A 15,671-nucleotide genomic window follows, 5' to 3' on the forward strand; every position below is an offset into this window, starting at 1 on the left:
TGGTTTGCTCCTCATGCCTTGCTCAACCTGCTTTCTTACAGAACCCAGGACCACAGGCCGAGGGCTTGCACCCCCCACAATGAGCTAGGCCCTCCCCCGTCAATCACTAATTTAAGAAAATGCTTTACAGCTGGATCTTATGGAGGCATTTTCTTAGTTGAGGTTTTCTCCTTTCAGGTAAGTCTAGCTGTGTCAGCTGACATAAGACTGCCCACCACAGTAAGATTTTGTCTTAAAGAGAGAGAGAGAGCCGGGTGCTGGTGGCACACACCTTAAATTCCAGCACTCAGGAGGCAGGTAGGCGGATCTCTGTAAGTTTGAGCCCAGCGTGGTCTACAAATTGAGTTCCAGGACAGCTAGGGCTATTCAGAGAAACCCTGTCTCAAAGAGACAGAGAGACAGACAGACAGACAGACAGAGAGCCAGGTGTGGCGGCACATTCCTCAATTCCAGCACTCGGAGGCAGAAGCAGGGGGATTGCTGTGAGTTCGAGGCCAGCCTGCTCTACAGAGTGAGTCCAGGACAGCCAAGGCTACACAGAGAAACCCTGTCTTGAAAAACCAAAGAGAGGAGGTCAATCCATTAGTGGTGTCTGTCATAGGCAGAGGAAGGGCAGATGGGGTGCGCATCAAGAACCTCGCTCCCACGAGCTGATCTAACTAACCATCACTTCATGCCATGAACCGGAGCCGCCCTTCCCCCTTTCCTTGGGTCTTGGTGGGATGAATGTGGCCACTTCAGTCTGTGACTTACCTTCCTCTCCCTCTGTCCTCAGATCATGCAGCTACTCACCAAAGGCAACCGGCAGCGCACACAGGAGCCCACGGCCACCAACAAGACTTCATCCCGCTCCCACGCAGTCCTGCAGGTCACCGTGCACCAGAGAAGCCGAGGTGGCGACCTGGCAGAGGCAGTGCGCCTCGGGAGGCTCTTCATGGTGGACCTGGCGGGCTCGGAGCGCGCAGCGCAGGTGCGGCCCCCTGCAGCCCACGTTCAGACCTCATTATTATCCTTCACATGGAGTCTGTCATCCTCAGTCAGAGCGGGGCTTTGCCTGCCCTGTGCTTCAGCACCCAGAGCAGCTCTGCCACACACACACACACACACACACACACACAGGTGCCTGAGGTAATGCAATGCTGCATGTACTTTGTAAGGAAAGCAGGCAGCCAATGCTTTCAGCCTGTTTCCTTTGCTGCGGGTAGCTCATTCTGCACCTACTGAAGGGGCTTCGTGGGCTCGTCCTGGGCCTGGGGAGTCCCAGGTGTTGGGGTGTCACATGTAATCAGAAAGCAGTTTGCAGGGAGGCCTGTGCTTTCAGAGTCTACTGAGGCGGCCAGCAGTGATGACGCACACCTTTTCTTTTTCTTTTTCTTTGTTTAACGTGTACGAATGCCCTATTTGCATATACAGCTGTGTGCCAGAAGAGGGTGTCAGATCTCAGTACAGATGGTTGCCAGCCACCACATGGGTGCTGGGAATGGAGCTTAGGACCTCCGGAAGAGCAGCCAGTGCTTTTAGCTTCTGAGCTATTTCTCTAGCTTAGGTGGCAGAGTCCTAATTTAGTCCAAGCACTCAGGAGGCAGAGGCAGGTGGATCTCTGAGTTCTTGGCCAACCTGGTCTACAGAGCAAGTTCCAAGAGAGCCAGGGCTGCAGAGAAACCCTGTCTCCCAAACCAACCAAACAGAAAACCCCTAAAACAAAACAAAACAAAACAAAAATATGTGAACAGGTAGGTGGGTGACAAGGTCCATGACAGAAAAGGTGACATTGCTATGGCCTCTTCCCAGCTTCTGGGTCCCTTGCCCTTGCCACTGTGCTTCCTGGATGCTACCTTATGGACAGGCATTGCTTCTGGCCAGGCACCCAGCTCAGGGCAGGCTACAGGAGGACTTGATTTAGGCCTTTTCAGACCCAGCAAGCGGCATTTCCCTGCCCCCCCCCCCCAAGTGCACAGAGCAGGCAGCGATGCCCATAAGCTCCATAGCCATAGCCCTTCCCGGCCTTATTCTAGCTCAGCACCATGCCTGCCTGTCATCCCAGCACCGGAGAGGCTGAGGCGAGGCGGGAGCTGTGAGTTCCAGGCTGGCTTGGATGACATAGCAAGAATCCATCTGAAAATAAGGGTTCTAGGGATGCAGCTCAGTTGTATAGGGCTCGCCTAGCACACACGAAGCCCTGGGTTCCATCTTTAGGGCTGTTGTAGAATAAGTGTGGCAGTGTATGTGTATAATCCCAGCACTCCAGAGAATCGGGGAATCGGGAGTTTGAGGCCAACCTCAGCTATGTAGTGAGTTCGAGGCCAGCAGTTTGATCCAGTCTGATCTTTCAGTCCTGGGGAGGTCTGGCTCCACACTGTGTTCCCCCTGCCTTGTGGTCTGTCCTCTGGTTTGGCTACTGTTCTGTCCCTTCTCTTGTTCATGTGCTTATCCCGCTGGCCCTACCCTTGGAGGCCGAGTGGCTGGCCAGCAGAGCCCGTTCAGCCAGACTGCTCTATTTAATTTTACCTACAAGGTGTTTTACCTGCATATATGTCTGTGTACCGGTTGCATGCCTGGTGCTGTGGAGGCCAGAAGAGGGTGCCTGATGAAGCTGGGGTTTCGGATGGTGTGAGCCATCACGTGGATACAGGCTTGGGTGTATTTGCGGGCTTGCGTACGCATCTTTGCCTGCTCGTGCACTGAGCACTTGCTGTAGCCAGATGCCGGCAGGTGTCTAGATGGCCCAGTGACAGGTGTGACTTCCCAGAGCTTGCATTCCATCCCATGGACAGCGGATAAAACAACCCTGAGCGTGTACGAGGCGGGTGACTGCCAAAGAGTCTGTGGGTTGGCGGAAGTAGTGGGGCTGCATTGGAGAGAGCAGGTGCCCGGCTGCGGGCCATTGGGGACCTTCAGGATAGACAGTAAGTCTCAGGTCGGAGGTGGGGACTTCCTAGGCAAACCCCACTCATTGTGTTTTGGTATGACCAGCACTGTCTGGGCTCCAATCTGCTGATTTTACTTGTTTCCCTGCCAGTCAGCGCTAGATCCCCCTGAGAATGGCTGTTTATTCCCTGCCAGTGATTCTCTGTCAAGGGGTCTCCAGTGCTTAGGACTCATGACCTCAGCATCAGGGCAGTAGGCCATTCCCCACCCCTCTGGGCTTCAGTTTCCTCGCTGGGAATGGGGAAGGGGAGGTACCAGGAGGAAGGGACTCAGTCCTTGCTCAGCCTGGCCTCTCCCTGCCCAGACCCAGAACAGAGGCAAGAGGATGAAGGAGGGGGCGCACATCAACCGCTCGCTGCTGGCTCTGGGCAACTGCATCAACGCCCTCAGCGAGAAGGGTGGCAGCCGCGCTCAGTACGTGAACTTCCGTGACAGCAAGCTCACACGCCTGCTGAAGGTAGGCACCGCAGCTGGAGACAGCGGCATCGTCTTCCAGGAGTTCACTGCCAGCACGGAGGCTGAGAGCCCTGAGAGGCTGTGCTTGGCCACCACCTGACTCCCTGTCACCACCAGAGTATGGTCTATCCTCGCTTGCATGCCCCTAGTCACGGGAGCTCACTACCTCCCCAGGCTGCCAGTCCCGTCATGGGTAGCTGCCACCTGTGAAACTTTTCTCTCTGCTAAGCTGAATGCTGCTAAGATAAATAACTAAGCAAGCGGTGAATAAATGTCTCTCCTCTGCTCTGCTGGCTAAACCTGCTCTCAGCAAAGCGGCGTCAGATGGCTGGGTCTGGAGCAGGCCCCACTCTGTCCTGAAGGCCTCCTTTTCAGGCTTGACCCCACTCTGCTTCCCAGTATCAGCTGCCCTTCCCGGACCTCTGGTGATGCTGGAGGGCTGGGTCACGGTCAGGTGGGGACACGAGGCTCCCCCCAACCCTGTGGTTCTCCCCGAGCAGGACGCCCTGGGAGGCAACAGCCGTACAGTGATGATCGCCCACATCAGCCCGGCCAGCAGCAGTTTCGAGGAGTCCAGAACCACACTGCTGTACGCCTACCGGGCAAAGAACATCAAGACGAGGGTGAGAGCCGGGAGGCGGGCCGACCTCAGCCCCTAGACCCACGTTATATAACAAAAAAGCCAGCGGTGGCGGCATGCGCCTGTGGTGCTTGTGCTGGTGAGCAGGACGCAGGCAGATCCCTGGGACCCGCTGGCCAGCCAGCCTGGCCATGGGGAGAACCCATCTCAAAGGTGAGCCGGGCGTGGCGGCACACGACCTTAATGCCAGTGCTTGGGAGGCAGAGGCAGGTGGGTCACTGTGAGTTCAAGGCCAGCCTGGTCTACATCAGGGAGACCCTGCCTCAAAATCAATTAATGGATTAAAATTTAAGAACAAGACAGATGGACCCTAAAAAATGGCACCTGAAGTTGATTTCCGTTTGCTTGGTTAGTTGATTAGTTGCCTCCAGAGTGCTGGGATTACAGGCGTGCACCACCGCGCCTGGCTCTGAAGTTGATTCCTTAGCTCCATGCATAAGCACACACGTGTACACCCCATATAAACACGGATCTTCCCCTTACACACAGAATCAATGTGTTAATAATTCCCAGTGGGAAGATTTTCTAAAGGAAAAAAAAAACCTGATGGATTATTAAAATCTTTTATTATGGTAAGAGATACATGGAACCAAAATTCTCATTTGGTAACTTTTTTATTCCATTTCTGTTTAGTATGTGTGTACACGTGTATGCATAAGCGTGTCATGGCAAGCATATGGCAGTCAGAGGACAACTTGTGGGGGGCAGCTCTTCTCCTCCCACCACGTAGGTTCTGGGTCCATAGTCTTGGTGGCAGTCGCCTTGACCCACTGAGTCATCTCTGCGGTCACCCAAATTTCCATTTTAATCACAACACGGTAGCCTTGGGGTAGCCAGCGTGTGCTGCTAGCAGCACCGCTGTTCACAGCTCACCAGACCAAAACTCCGTCTCCACTAAAGAACGACTCTTCCGGTGTCCTGGCTCCACCACTCTCTTCTCTGCTTCTAAGAATCCGAGTCCTCCGGAGGCCACAGAGAAGCCAGGATTTACCCAGGATTTTGTGTCTGGTTGAATACACTGAGCTCAGTACTCTCAGAGTTCTCCTGTGAGGCGGCAGGTGTCAGAATACCCTTCCCTTTTTGAGGATGAATAGCAATGACCTGTGTCCAACCTGCGCCCTCCCCATGGGCCCCCCACATCCCGGGATGTGGCCCAACACATTCGTAGATAGCAATGTCGCGGGGTTCCCCCATCCCTGTTTCTTGTTTCATTTTTGCTGCTGTGCTAAAACATCCTGACACAAACAACGGAGAGAAAGAAGGGCTCATTTTGACTCACATTTCCAAGTTACAGTCCATCACTGTGGGAAAATCAAGGCAAAGAGAGGAACTGATCTTGTGTCCTGCTTGCTTGTTCATGCTCAGCTCAGTTTCTCCATTCTTATGTAGTTCAGGACACGCCCCCTGCCCCACCTAGGGAATGGTGCTGCCCACTGTGGATACCATCAATTAACTTAATTAAGACACTCCCCCACAGACATGGCCATAGCCCAGACCCGGTATAGATAATCCCTCTTTGAGCCTCTCTTCCTAGAGCGAGTATAAGCAGTATCCAGCTGATGGAGCTGATCGCCCCACCCTTGATAGTCTTGAATGCCATGGCGTCTCTCAAGTCTGTCCTTCAGGATGCTTCTCACCACAACTGACCTTGGGCACTTGTCCTCACCGTCAGGTCAAGCGCAACCTGCTGAACGTGTCCTACCGCATTGCGCAGTACACCGATGTCATCTCGGACCTGCGCAGGGAGATCGAGCACCTCAAGTCCAAGATTGAGAAGCAGGACAAGGAGAAGAGTGGCCCCAGCGTTCTGGACATACAAGGTAGAGCTGCTCAGGGCTGTGCCTCCCGCAGGCCCCAATGGCCGAGTGTCCCTCCTACCTAGAGCTCCATGACCAAGATCCAGGTTCTATGGGCCCATTGCTTTCCTAGCCAAGCAAGCACCTGGCCTTGGCCACTCTGATGATCCACAGTGGCCCAGTGGCCCTGCCATCGGCTATTGTTCCTATTTCCCTGGGAGCCTCAACTGACTCCAGTTTCTTCACCAGATGCAGGACTAGACCAGATACCAGATACAGGGACTAGACTATTTTATATTGTTGTTTTGAGACAGGGTCTCACTGAGTAGCCCTGGCTGTCCTGCTCTGTAGACCAAGCTGGCCTCTATCACACAGAGATCTGCTGCCTCTACATCCCAAGTGCTGGGAAGAAAATGTAACCCTGGCTGTCCTGGAATTCACTCTGTAGACCAAGGTGGCCTCAAACTCACAGAGATTTGCCTGTCTCTGCTTCCTTAGTGCTTTTTCTGTGTTGCTTATTTGTTTGTTTTACTTATTGAGATAGGATATTACTGGGTACTCCTGGATGGTCTGGAATTCATTATGTAGACCAGGCTGGCTTTGAACTCACAGAAAACCTCCTGCCTCCACCTCCTGAATGCTGGAATAAAGGTTTGTGCCTCCTACATCTAGCTCTTATTTTTTTAATTAAATTTTAATTTTTAAAATTTTATTTTATGTGTTGGGTTCTGTGTAAATGTATGTCTGTGCCCCACATGTGTGCAGTGTTCAAGGAGTCAGAAGAGGGAGACAGATCCCGGGACTGGGCCCACAGATAGCTGTGAGCCGCCGTGTGAGTTCTGGCAGTAAAACCTGGGTCCTCTAAAGAACAGCCAGTGCTCTTAAATGCTTAGACCTCTCTCCAGCCCCCATACTAATTTTTGCTGCTGTTTGTTTGTTTGTTTGTTAAGACAGGGTTTCTTTGTGTAGCCCTGGCTGCTCTGGACTCACTCTGTAGACCAGACTGGCCTCTAACTCACAGAGATCCACCTGCCTCTACCTCCTGAGTGCTGGGATTAAAGGCTTGGGTCACCATGCCTGGCTCCATGCCAGTTTTTGAGATAGGGTCTCTCTCGTCTCTCTCTAGACTTGGAATTAGCAACTGGGCTATGCCGGCTGGCCGGTGTGCCCTAGGGACCCACCCATTCTTGGCTTTCCCAGTGTAGGATTATAAATGGGTGCTACCATGCCAGGCTTTTATGTGGGTTCTGGGGACTGAATTCAGGTTATAGGGAGTGTGAGGCCAGCCAAGGAGGAATGACTCTCTCTCTCTCAAAAAGAAGAAAGATAAAGCTTGCAAAAACAGACTGTAAGGACACGTGGATTGGGAAGTGACCCAGTCTCTGCTCACTGTGCAGGCAGGATCCTCAGCACCCACATGAAAGCCAGGTACATCGGGCCAGGCATGGCGGTGCACGCCTTCAATCCCAGCACTCCGGAGCCAGAGGCAGGTGGATCTCCGTGAGCTGGAGGCCAGCCTGGTCTACAGAGCGAGTCCAGGACAGCTCAGGCTACATAGAGAAACCCTGTCTCACAAAACAAACAAAATCCAGGATTGGTACTGGGCATCTCCAACCCCAGCTCTGGGTAAGGGAAGGGTCTGGAGGATCCCTGGCGCTGGCCAGCCATCTACTCTAGCCCGGATCAGTGAGTGACGGCCTCAAAACATACAGTGGAGAGAGACTCGGAAAGACTCTTGACGTTGACCTCTGGCCTCCACAATCGTAGGCACTTGTGACTGCATGCATGCACACACAGACACACATCAACATGTACACAGAATATACACACATAACCCTTTACCCCTAAAGGACATACGTAGCAAAGTGAAGTCCATTAGACGTATGTACACATAACACACACATGTTCTTTGGCTTATGAAGATGAGGTTTTCAAAGAGAAGTGAGACCAGCACATATACCCATCTGCCATATTTCATTTATTCATCTGTGTACCACCCCTCCAACTACTGAGCTACACAACCGTGCATCAACCATCCACCCCTCCAACTACTGAGCTACACAACCATGCGTCATCCACCCACCCATCCATCCATCCACTCTCATATACATCCATCCATCCACCCATCCATCCATCATCTGTGACCCACCCCTCCAACTACTGAGCTACACAACCATGTGTCAACCATCCACCCCTCCAACTACTCAGCACACAACCATGCATCATCCATCCACCCATCCATCCATCCACTCTCATATACATCCATCCATTTACCCATCCACTCATACATCCATTTATCACCCACCTCTTTCCCCACCCATCCAGCTATCCATCAAATACACGTTCATCTACCTGCCCATCTCCTCATTCCTTCATCCCTCTACCCACTCATCCATCCATCCATCCATGCATCCATCTACCCATCCATCCATCCATCCACTCACATATCTACCTATCATCCATCCATCCATCCATCCACCCACCCATCCACCCACCCATCCACCTACATATCTATCCAGCTACACACCTACCCACTCATCCATCCATCCATGTATCCATCTACCCACATATCTATCCATCCACTCATCTACATATCCATCTGTCCTCACAAAAATCCATCCGTTTATCAATCTACCGCCATTCAGTTACTTGCCCACCACCCATCAATATGTCCTCTCACCCACAGACCAACCCTTCCCATCCTCCACCCATTAGTACATGTCCATGGGCCATGGTAGGTGAGCGTGGAGTTCATGCTTACACGGCTGGCAGTGCCCCTAGCCCAGCCACCCCTGTTCCCACCTGCAGTCACAGCACCCCAGGATGCAGAGGAGGACAGTCGTCTGCAGATGAACAAGATCCGGGCCCAGCTTATCGGGGCTTTCAAGGAGCAGCAGGAGATGCGGCGCAGCCTGGTGGAGCTGGAGAATACCAACATTGAGCTTCACATAGACATGTCTCGCCACCTGCTGACCATCGCAGAGTGAGTGTCCTGCCTAGGCACAGCACGGCCCCACAGGGGAGGGAAGCCGAGGAACAGAGGAGGCTGCTGGCTGCCATCTTCGGGTCCCCGAGAAGGCAGGTCCCCTGTCTCTGTTTCTCTCCCATCATGTGAGGTAAGCTGGGCCACGTGGGAGTCACTTCTGGGTCCGGAGCCAGACCGGAGGGTCAGTAAATGTTAACAGGATCTCTCTCCCACTGTCCATATACACATAGTGTCTCTGTTCTGAAGGCGGAGTGACCTCGTGCAGAGAGTAGCTGGGGTGCGCCTGCAGGTGAGATGGGCACCAGTAATTATTATGCTAGGACAGCGGGTGTCCCTCCAGTTGTCCTGGAGAAACCCGGACACGGGCTGCCCACTTAGGGGTGACTTCAAAGAGCACTGTCACTCAAGCCTGTTGCTTTCCCTCACTCTCTACCCCTGCTTCTCCCACAATTCCTCTCTTCTTCTCCCCTTCCTTCTTTACTTTACCCTTATCCCTTTCTTACTTTTTTACTTTTCTCCTTCCCTTCCTCTCCCTCTTCCTTTCTCCTTCCCTTCCATTTCCTCTCTCCTCACCTTCCTCTTCCTTCCTTCTTCCCTTCACCCTTTTTGTTTGGAACAAGTCTTGCTGTATAACTCAGGCTGGCCAGCTTTGAACCTGTGATCTTCCTGCTTCAGCCTCCTGAGTGCTGGGATGACAAGTGTACATCACCACCCTTTGTCACCAGCCTTGTCATCCTCCTCCTCATCTTCCTCCTCTCTCTTCAATTACACAAACAGCACGGTCCTTACACTGGAGTTAGTCACAGTGGCTTGCTCCTTTCTGGCCAGGCATCTGCTTGTTGAGGCTTCCCAAGTCTTCCTTTCTGGCCCACTTTCCAGAGATCCTGTTTAGGCCCAATGCACTATCCTTGCTGGTAGAGCCCAGCCACTAGTGTCCCCAGTCACATGGCTGTCCCCTGAGGACAGCAAGGACCAGAGAGACACGTGTCCACAGGAGGTAGCTATGCTGGCTCTGGTGGGCCAGGGGGGCTATATATGTATAAAAGACCATGGGGACCTGATTCCTCTCCATCACTATCCCATGCCTGTGGGGAGGCTAGCAGGCCTGGAGAGCGCTGGGCGTGAGATGCAGAACTCTCAGCTAAGGCACAATTGACCCCAGATACCTGTGTCCTGGCTGCAGCTGGGAACGGGAAAAGGCCCATCACCACACTAACGTGGTCAGCGGTGAGAAGGAGGAGGAGCCAGGGGACGCTGACGGTGAGAAGGACGAGGAGCCAGTGGATGCTGACAGAGAGGAGGCTGAGGCTTCAGAGCCCCCGGAGGTGGCTCTGGCCAGAGAGGAGGTGAACCTGCTGTTGGCTGAGCAGCGGAAAACAGCAGCCCTCAAGGTGAGGGAGAGGGACGGGAATGGAGCTTATATCTGAGCCAGGCAACCTTGGAGAGTCCCTGCTCGTCCCGTAAGACACAGCTAGCTATGTGCTCGTGGCCGCTGAGTCTTGGGCTCAGACACTGTCTGGTGCTGGGATGGAGCACAGCCACTCGGGGTTTGCTTAGGAAGTCCAGATGTCCATCCCCAGCACCAGGTGTGGTGCCGGACACCTGGAATCCCAGCAACAGGAGAAATAGAGGCAGGAGGATCAGAAGCAAAGATCTGGCCTGGTGGTGGCACAAACCTTTTATCCCAGAACTTGGGATGCACAAGCAGGCAAGTATCTGTGAGTTCAAGGCCAGCCTGGCCTATAGACTGAGTTCCAGGACAGCCAGGGCTACATAGAGAATCCCTGCCTTGAAAAACAAAAAACAAAACAAAACAAAAAATCCCCAGAAGTTCAAGGTCAACCTTGGTCAGCCTGAAAGTACGAGGCACTGTCTTTGGGGGGAAAAAAAGAGATGGCTCTTTATATGAGCTGTTTGTATAATAGCCAGTTAGTGAGTAAACTCAGTTTAAGAAAATTACAAAACTCTTCCTTGAGGAAGCTTTGGGGAAAAGCCAGCGATGCCAGGAACTGGCTCATTAGTTAAATGCTGGTGGGTGTGTCTCCAGAAAGTGGGAAAATTGTCCAGCAATGTGCAGTTGTTGAAAGCAGGAGGCTTTTAAGTTCTCTTCACAGCTATGTAACCAAAGCAAGAGGCCCTTCGTGTTAGCACACCAGCCACAGCAGTCTAGGCTCACGGCACCTCACTTCAAATCAGTGATTAGGTTTTCACAGCTTTGTTTGGTTTTTGTTTTTTCAAGACAGGGTTTTTCTGTGTAATGCTGGCTGTCCTGGAACTTATCCTATAGACCAGGCTGGCCTCCAACTCAGAGATCCACCTGCGTCTGCCTCCCAAGTGCAGGGTTTAAAGGCGAGCACCGTCACCCACCACAACAACTTAAAAAATAAGATAGATTCATCCTGTCTGAATCGGTGATGTGCATCAACTAAACGGTGTGAACCTCAAGGGGAAATTTAGATATCAGCATGGGACAGAGCTGGCAGTGGCCGGCCTGTCAGTCAGGGGCCTGGAGAGGAGGCTTCATTCACAGTAGGCAGGTAGGGACCATTTGTTCAGCTAGGGAGGTGAGGGGAACTCAAGAGGCTGCGTGGAGGGAAACGGGAGAGAGCTTCAGGGCAGTCCCAGTAGAGTTGGGGAGAACAGAGGGGAGGCTGGATGGAGGGGAGTTCGGAGGTTTTCAGGGGTTGCTGAGGGAGGCTTGATAGAAAGGAATTGGGAAAAATTTTAGGGAGGCTGCTTGGACGGGAATTGGGAGGAAAGGAATGCAATCAATTCCAGATCATCAGAAGGAAAAACAAGCCAAATTGTTCCTCTGCGTCTCTGCCAGCTCACTGACAAATTAACATTTTCTCTTTCTCATCAATTTCCACACCATTGATTCTAAGGAGCTTCTTGGCTTGTGTCAGCTTTGTTAACCCCCCTTTTGATTAATCTGCAGTGACTACAACTTCCTGGCTGATCCTCCACTTCTCTATTTATTGTGGGAAGGATAAGTTAACAAAGGACACATCTCTTCATTGTTATCTGCCCATTCCTTGGGGACCAAGACTGTGCGTGCAGGGCGGCCTGCGCCCCACGTGATTCTCTGGGGGCCTTGGAGAGTTGGTTGAGTGGTGTGATAACCTTTTTGCTGAGTCACCTGAGCTCATCCTAGGATGAAGGGACACAAGTTGCTGGGGGGCCGTTTTGTTTTGTTTGGGTTTGTTTTTGTTTTGGCTTTTGGTTTTTTCGAGACAGGGTTTCTCTGTGTAGCCTTGGCTATCCTGGACTCGCTTTGTAGACCAGGCCGGCCTGGAACTCACAGAAATCCACCTGTCTCTGCCTTGCTGAGTGCTGGGATTATAGGCCTGTGCTACTGCGCCCAGTTTGGAAGCTGTTTTATAGGTGTGGCTGGCTTCAAGTGCATGTGTGTGCATGTACACACACACACACACACACACACACACACACACACCCTTGTGTGTCAGATACATATGGAAACAAGCGTATATCCATAGCTGTGTCCAGAGCTGGGGCTTGCCTGGTGGGTGGACAGAACCAGGGGGAAGCTGGTTTTATACAGGTGAGCAGTTCAGGAAGCCTGCGGCAGACATCCTGGGCCTGAGCGCTCCTTGCATCCCCTCACGTGCTGCTTGAGGGAATCAGGACCCAGAGTGTGGCCCACACTGTAGTGGGAGGTGAGGCTGTTTCCTGGTGTGGAAAGGCACTTTGCCACTCACAGTTCCCAGTAGGAGGGGCCTGCCATCCACCCCACACACAGCCCCACAGAGGACCAGGCGGGTTCGGGAGATAGGAGAAATGGTGGGGAAGGTGGCCAAGAGCCTCCACTGTGGTTTCTGCAGGAAGGGGGCAGATCTGCCGTGTTGAAAGGCTTATCACCGGCTTGCCTCTCTGGGGAGATAGGAAGTTGACAGTTGTCCCCAAACCGGAGCAGCATCAGAGCCTGCGACTTATCTCAGGGCTGGGGATGGCTTCAGTTGGTAGAGCTCTGGTCCGGTCTGCACAAAGCCCCAGGTTCCATCTCCAGCATCGCAGCAACTGGACTCCTGGTGGTGCATACCTGTGATTCCAGCACCCTGGAGGCAGGAGAATCGGGAGTTCAAGGTCATCCTTAGCTACATAGTGAGTCTGAGGCCAGCCTGGGCTATGTGAGACTCTGGGTAAAAAGAAGGAGGGGGAGAAGAGGAGGGGGAAGGAGAGAAGAAAGATTCACTCAAGTTCTGCTTGAGGAATGAAATGAGTTTGTTAGGGGATTTTCAGGAGGGGTAGCCTGCGGGAAGGCTGCACTTTCTATAAAGTTGCCAACATCCCGTCTACCAAGCTCCTATTTCATTTTATGTACCAAAATTTTTAAAATTTTTATTTATGTGTGTGTGTATATATATATACACATATATACATATATATAAATGGGGGGGGAATGTGTATATCTGAGTGCCAGTTTCTGAGGTGACCAGAAGAGGGCATCGGATCCTAGGGAGCTAGAGTAACAGGTAGTTGTGATTCAGCCGGTATGGGTGCTGGGGACAGAACTTACGTCCTCTGTAAGAGCAGTAACGGCTGGGCCATCTCTCAGCCCCAGATCTCCTGTATTACATGGCTCAGAGACTATAGCAGAATTCCTGCACACTTGAGTTTTGAGCCAAAGCAGAGCGCTAAAGCAGCAGAGGTGACCACAGGCTCAGATAGCCTCCTGCAGAGACAGAGCCAGCTCTGGGAAGGTTCTGTGTCTATACATACTTTGTCCTTGCCTTTATCAGGGATCCTTCGGAAGGGCCACTGCTTGCTGCAGGGTGGCTGCTTGCTGCAGGTCGGGGCTACACAGACTAGGGTTCAGAGGAGTGCATTCGTTGCACTCTGTTTTGACCCTCGGGGAGTTCCAGTGCCCCAGCTCTGCCCTGGCTGCCTGGCATTTGCTCAGGGTGATTAGGGCAGCTGAGAGGTTAGCTCTCTCTCTCTGAGGAGTGGGCTCTGCACAGATGGATTTGCACTTGAAAAACAAGCTCTCGGGTGAGTTGCTTGCCATATCCAGAAGCTGGCTTGGTCCCTCCAGGGTCAACAAGGCTCCATACGTAGGTTAAAACAGCAGAATTTTGAAAGCAGAAGATGTGGTTAGTCCCAGAGATGGGGCTAAGCTACTTTCCTCATTGCTGGGACAAATGCCAGACAATAGCCACTTATGGAAAGAAAGGTTTATTTGGCTCACGGTCTAAGGGTCCACATCCATCATGATGGGAAGACATGGAGGCAGGAGGTCACATATCCACAGTCAGGAAGCAGAGGCAGATGGATGCTAGTGCTCAGCTCTCTTTCTCCTTTTTATTCAGTCCAGGGAATGGTGTGGTCCACATTTAGGGGTGAGTTTTCCCACCTCAGACAACTCAATCAACATAATCCCTCCTGGGCATGGCCAAAGGCTACTTAGTTCATATTATTGCTCACATGTGTCTCCTAGGTCCTGTCAAATGGACCTCATCAGTACAGCCCTCACCGTGGCTCATCCATCACTAGGGCTGATTGCCACATGTCTCATGAGGATAACTAACCGGTGTCAGTGCCTGCCCTGAGCTCCCCTTGTCTCCCTCAGGCCGGGCTAGAGCAGCGTCTGGCCCATGCCAAGAAGAAGGCCTCACAGATGGAGAAACTGCTGCCCAGGCAGGTGACCAACAAGGACCAGCGGGAGGTGCTGCAGCTGCTGTGCAGGGCCCACGAGCTGGAGGTAGAGAACACAGAGCTGCAGGCTGACAACCTGTGCCGCAAGAACCTGCTGGGCCAGAAGGACTTCGTGATCCAGCGCTACCACCAGCACCGGCTGCTGTGCCGGCGGGTCATCCAGGGGCAGCGGCAGCTGATGCAGGGTGAGGCCAGCTCTGAGTGTGGCGTCAATTGATACTGCGTTCTAGAAAGCGAACCCAGAGGCCGAGGGCTGGGGAAGTGGCTCAGTCAGTGAAGTGTTTCTCTGAGATGGAAGGGCTTGGGGACACAGCTCATTGGTAGAGTGCCTATGCAGCAAGCCTGAAGTCCAGAGCAACATTCCCAGCACCGTAGATAAAAATCTCTGCAAACATAGGACAGTCCCCAAGAGTAAAGCACAAACACCAGTCTACCAACATCCTGATTGCTGTGGGTGGCGCCCTGCACCCACTTAGTTTCTCCCCTCTTCTCCCCTTCCCGCTCCTTTCCCTTCCCCCTCCCCTCCCTCTCTTTCCCTCCCTCTTCTCTTTATTCTCTCCTTCCTTCCCAGCATCGCATTGCTTGATTCAGGCTCTTCAAACTCCCACTCTCCTGCCTCAGCCACCACAGTGTCCCCCCCCCCTCCAGTTCTTTTGTTTCTGTAGTTTGAGACAGTCTCACCACGTAGCCCTGGCTGGCCTGGGACTACCTATGTAGACCAGGCTGGCTTTAACGTCACAGAGAACTGCCAACCTCTTTTTCCTGAGTGCTGGGATTAAAGGTATGGACCGCCATGCCCAGCTCCGTCTTCTTTGATTTGTTTGCATGTCCATGTGTTCATATGTGCGCACACATGCATATGTGTGCATGTGTGGAGTTCAGAGGTCAATATCCAGGTGTCTTCTTGTACCATGTGCCACCTTGTGTTTTGAGACAGGGTCTCATATGAAGCTGGAGGGGCTGAGTAGGCTGACTGGCTGGCCAGCAAGCCCAGGCACCCTCCTGTCTCTGTCCGCACATGGCTGGGCTTACGCCACACACCGCCATGTTCTGCTCTTTTATGTGTGTACTAGGGGCCGAGCTCAGCTCCCTACGCTTGAGCACCAAGCCTGTACCCGTGCCACCACCTTTCCATCCTTTTCTCTGAGACTGGGTCTTACTGTGTAATTCAGGCTGTCCTCCAATACTCAGG

The 15,671-nt window shown here is 52.7% G+C and overlaps 1 protein-coding gene across 1 annotated transcript in view; it reads left to right on the plus strand.

Moving 5' to 3' along the window:
* Positions 1-15,671, plus strand: part of LOC110554721 (kinesin-like protein KIF19) — a 49,212-nt gene that overhangs the window by 17,839 nt on the left and 15,702 nt on the right. Inside the window, exons 7-13 of the mRNA XM_060367851.1 lie at positions 776-970; positions 3,233-3,385; positions 3,885-4,007; positions 5,697-5,844; positions 8,629-8,803; positions 9,990-10,197; positions 14,394-14,664. Of these exons, the coding sequence (XP_060223834.1) occupies positions 776-970; positions 3,233-3,385; positions 3,885-4,007; positions 5,697-5,844; positions 8,629-8,803; positions 9,990-10,197; positions 14,394-14,664 (1,273 nt within the window). The remainder of the gene's footprint in view (positions 1-775; positions 971-3,232; positions 3,386-3,884; positions 4,008-5,696; positions 5,845-8,628; positions 8,804-9,989; positions 10,198-14,393; positions 14,665-15,671) is intronic.

Source organism: Meriones unguiculatus, chromosome 15, assembly GCF_030254825.1.
Source record: "Meriones unguiculatus strain TT.TT164.6M chromosome 15, Bangor_MerUng_6.1, whole genome shotgun sequence".
In the NCBI taxonomy this organism is placed as follows: Eukaryota; Metazoa; Chordata; class Mammalia; order Rodentia; family Muridae; genus Meriones; species Meriones unguiculatus.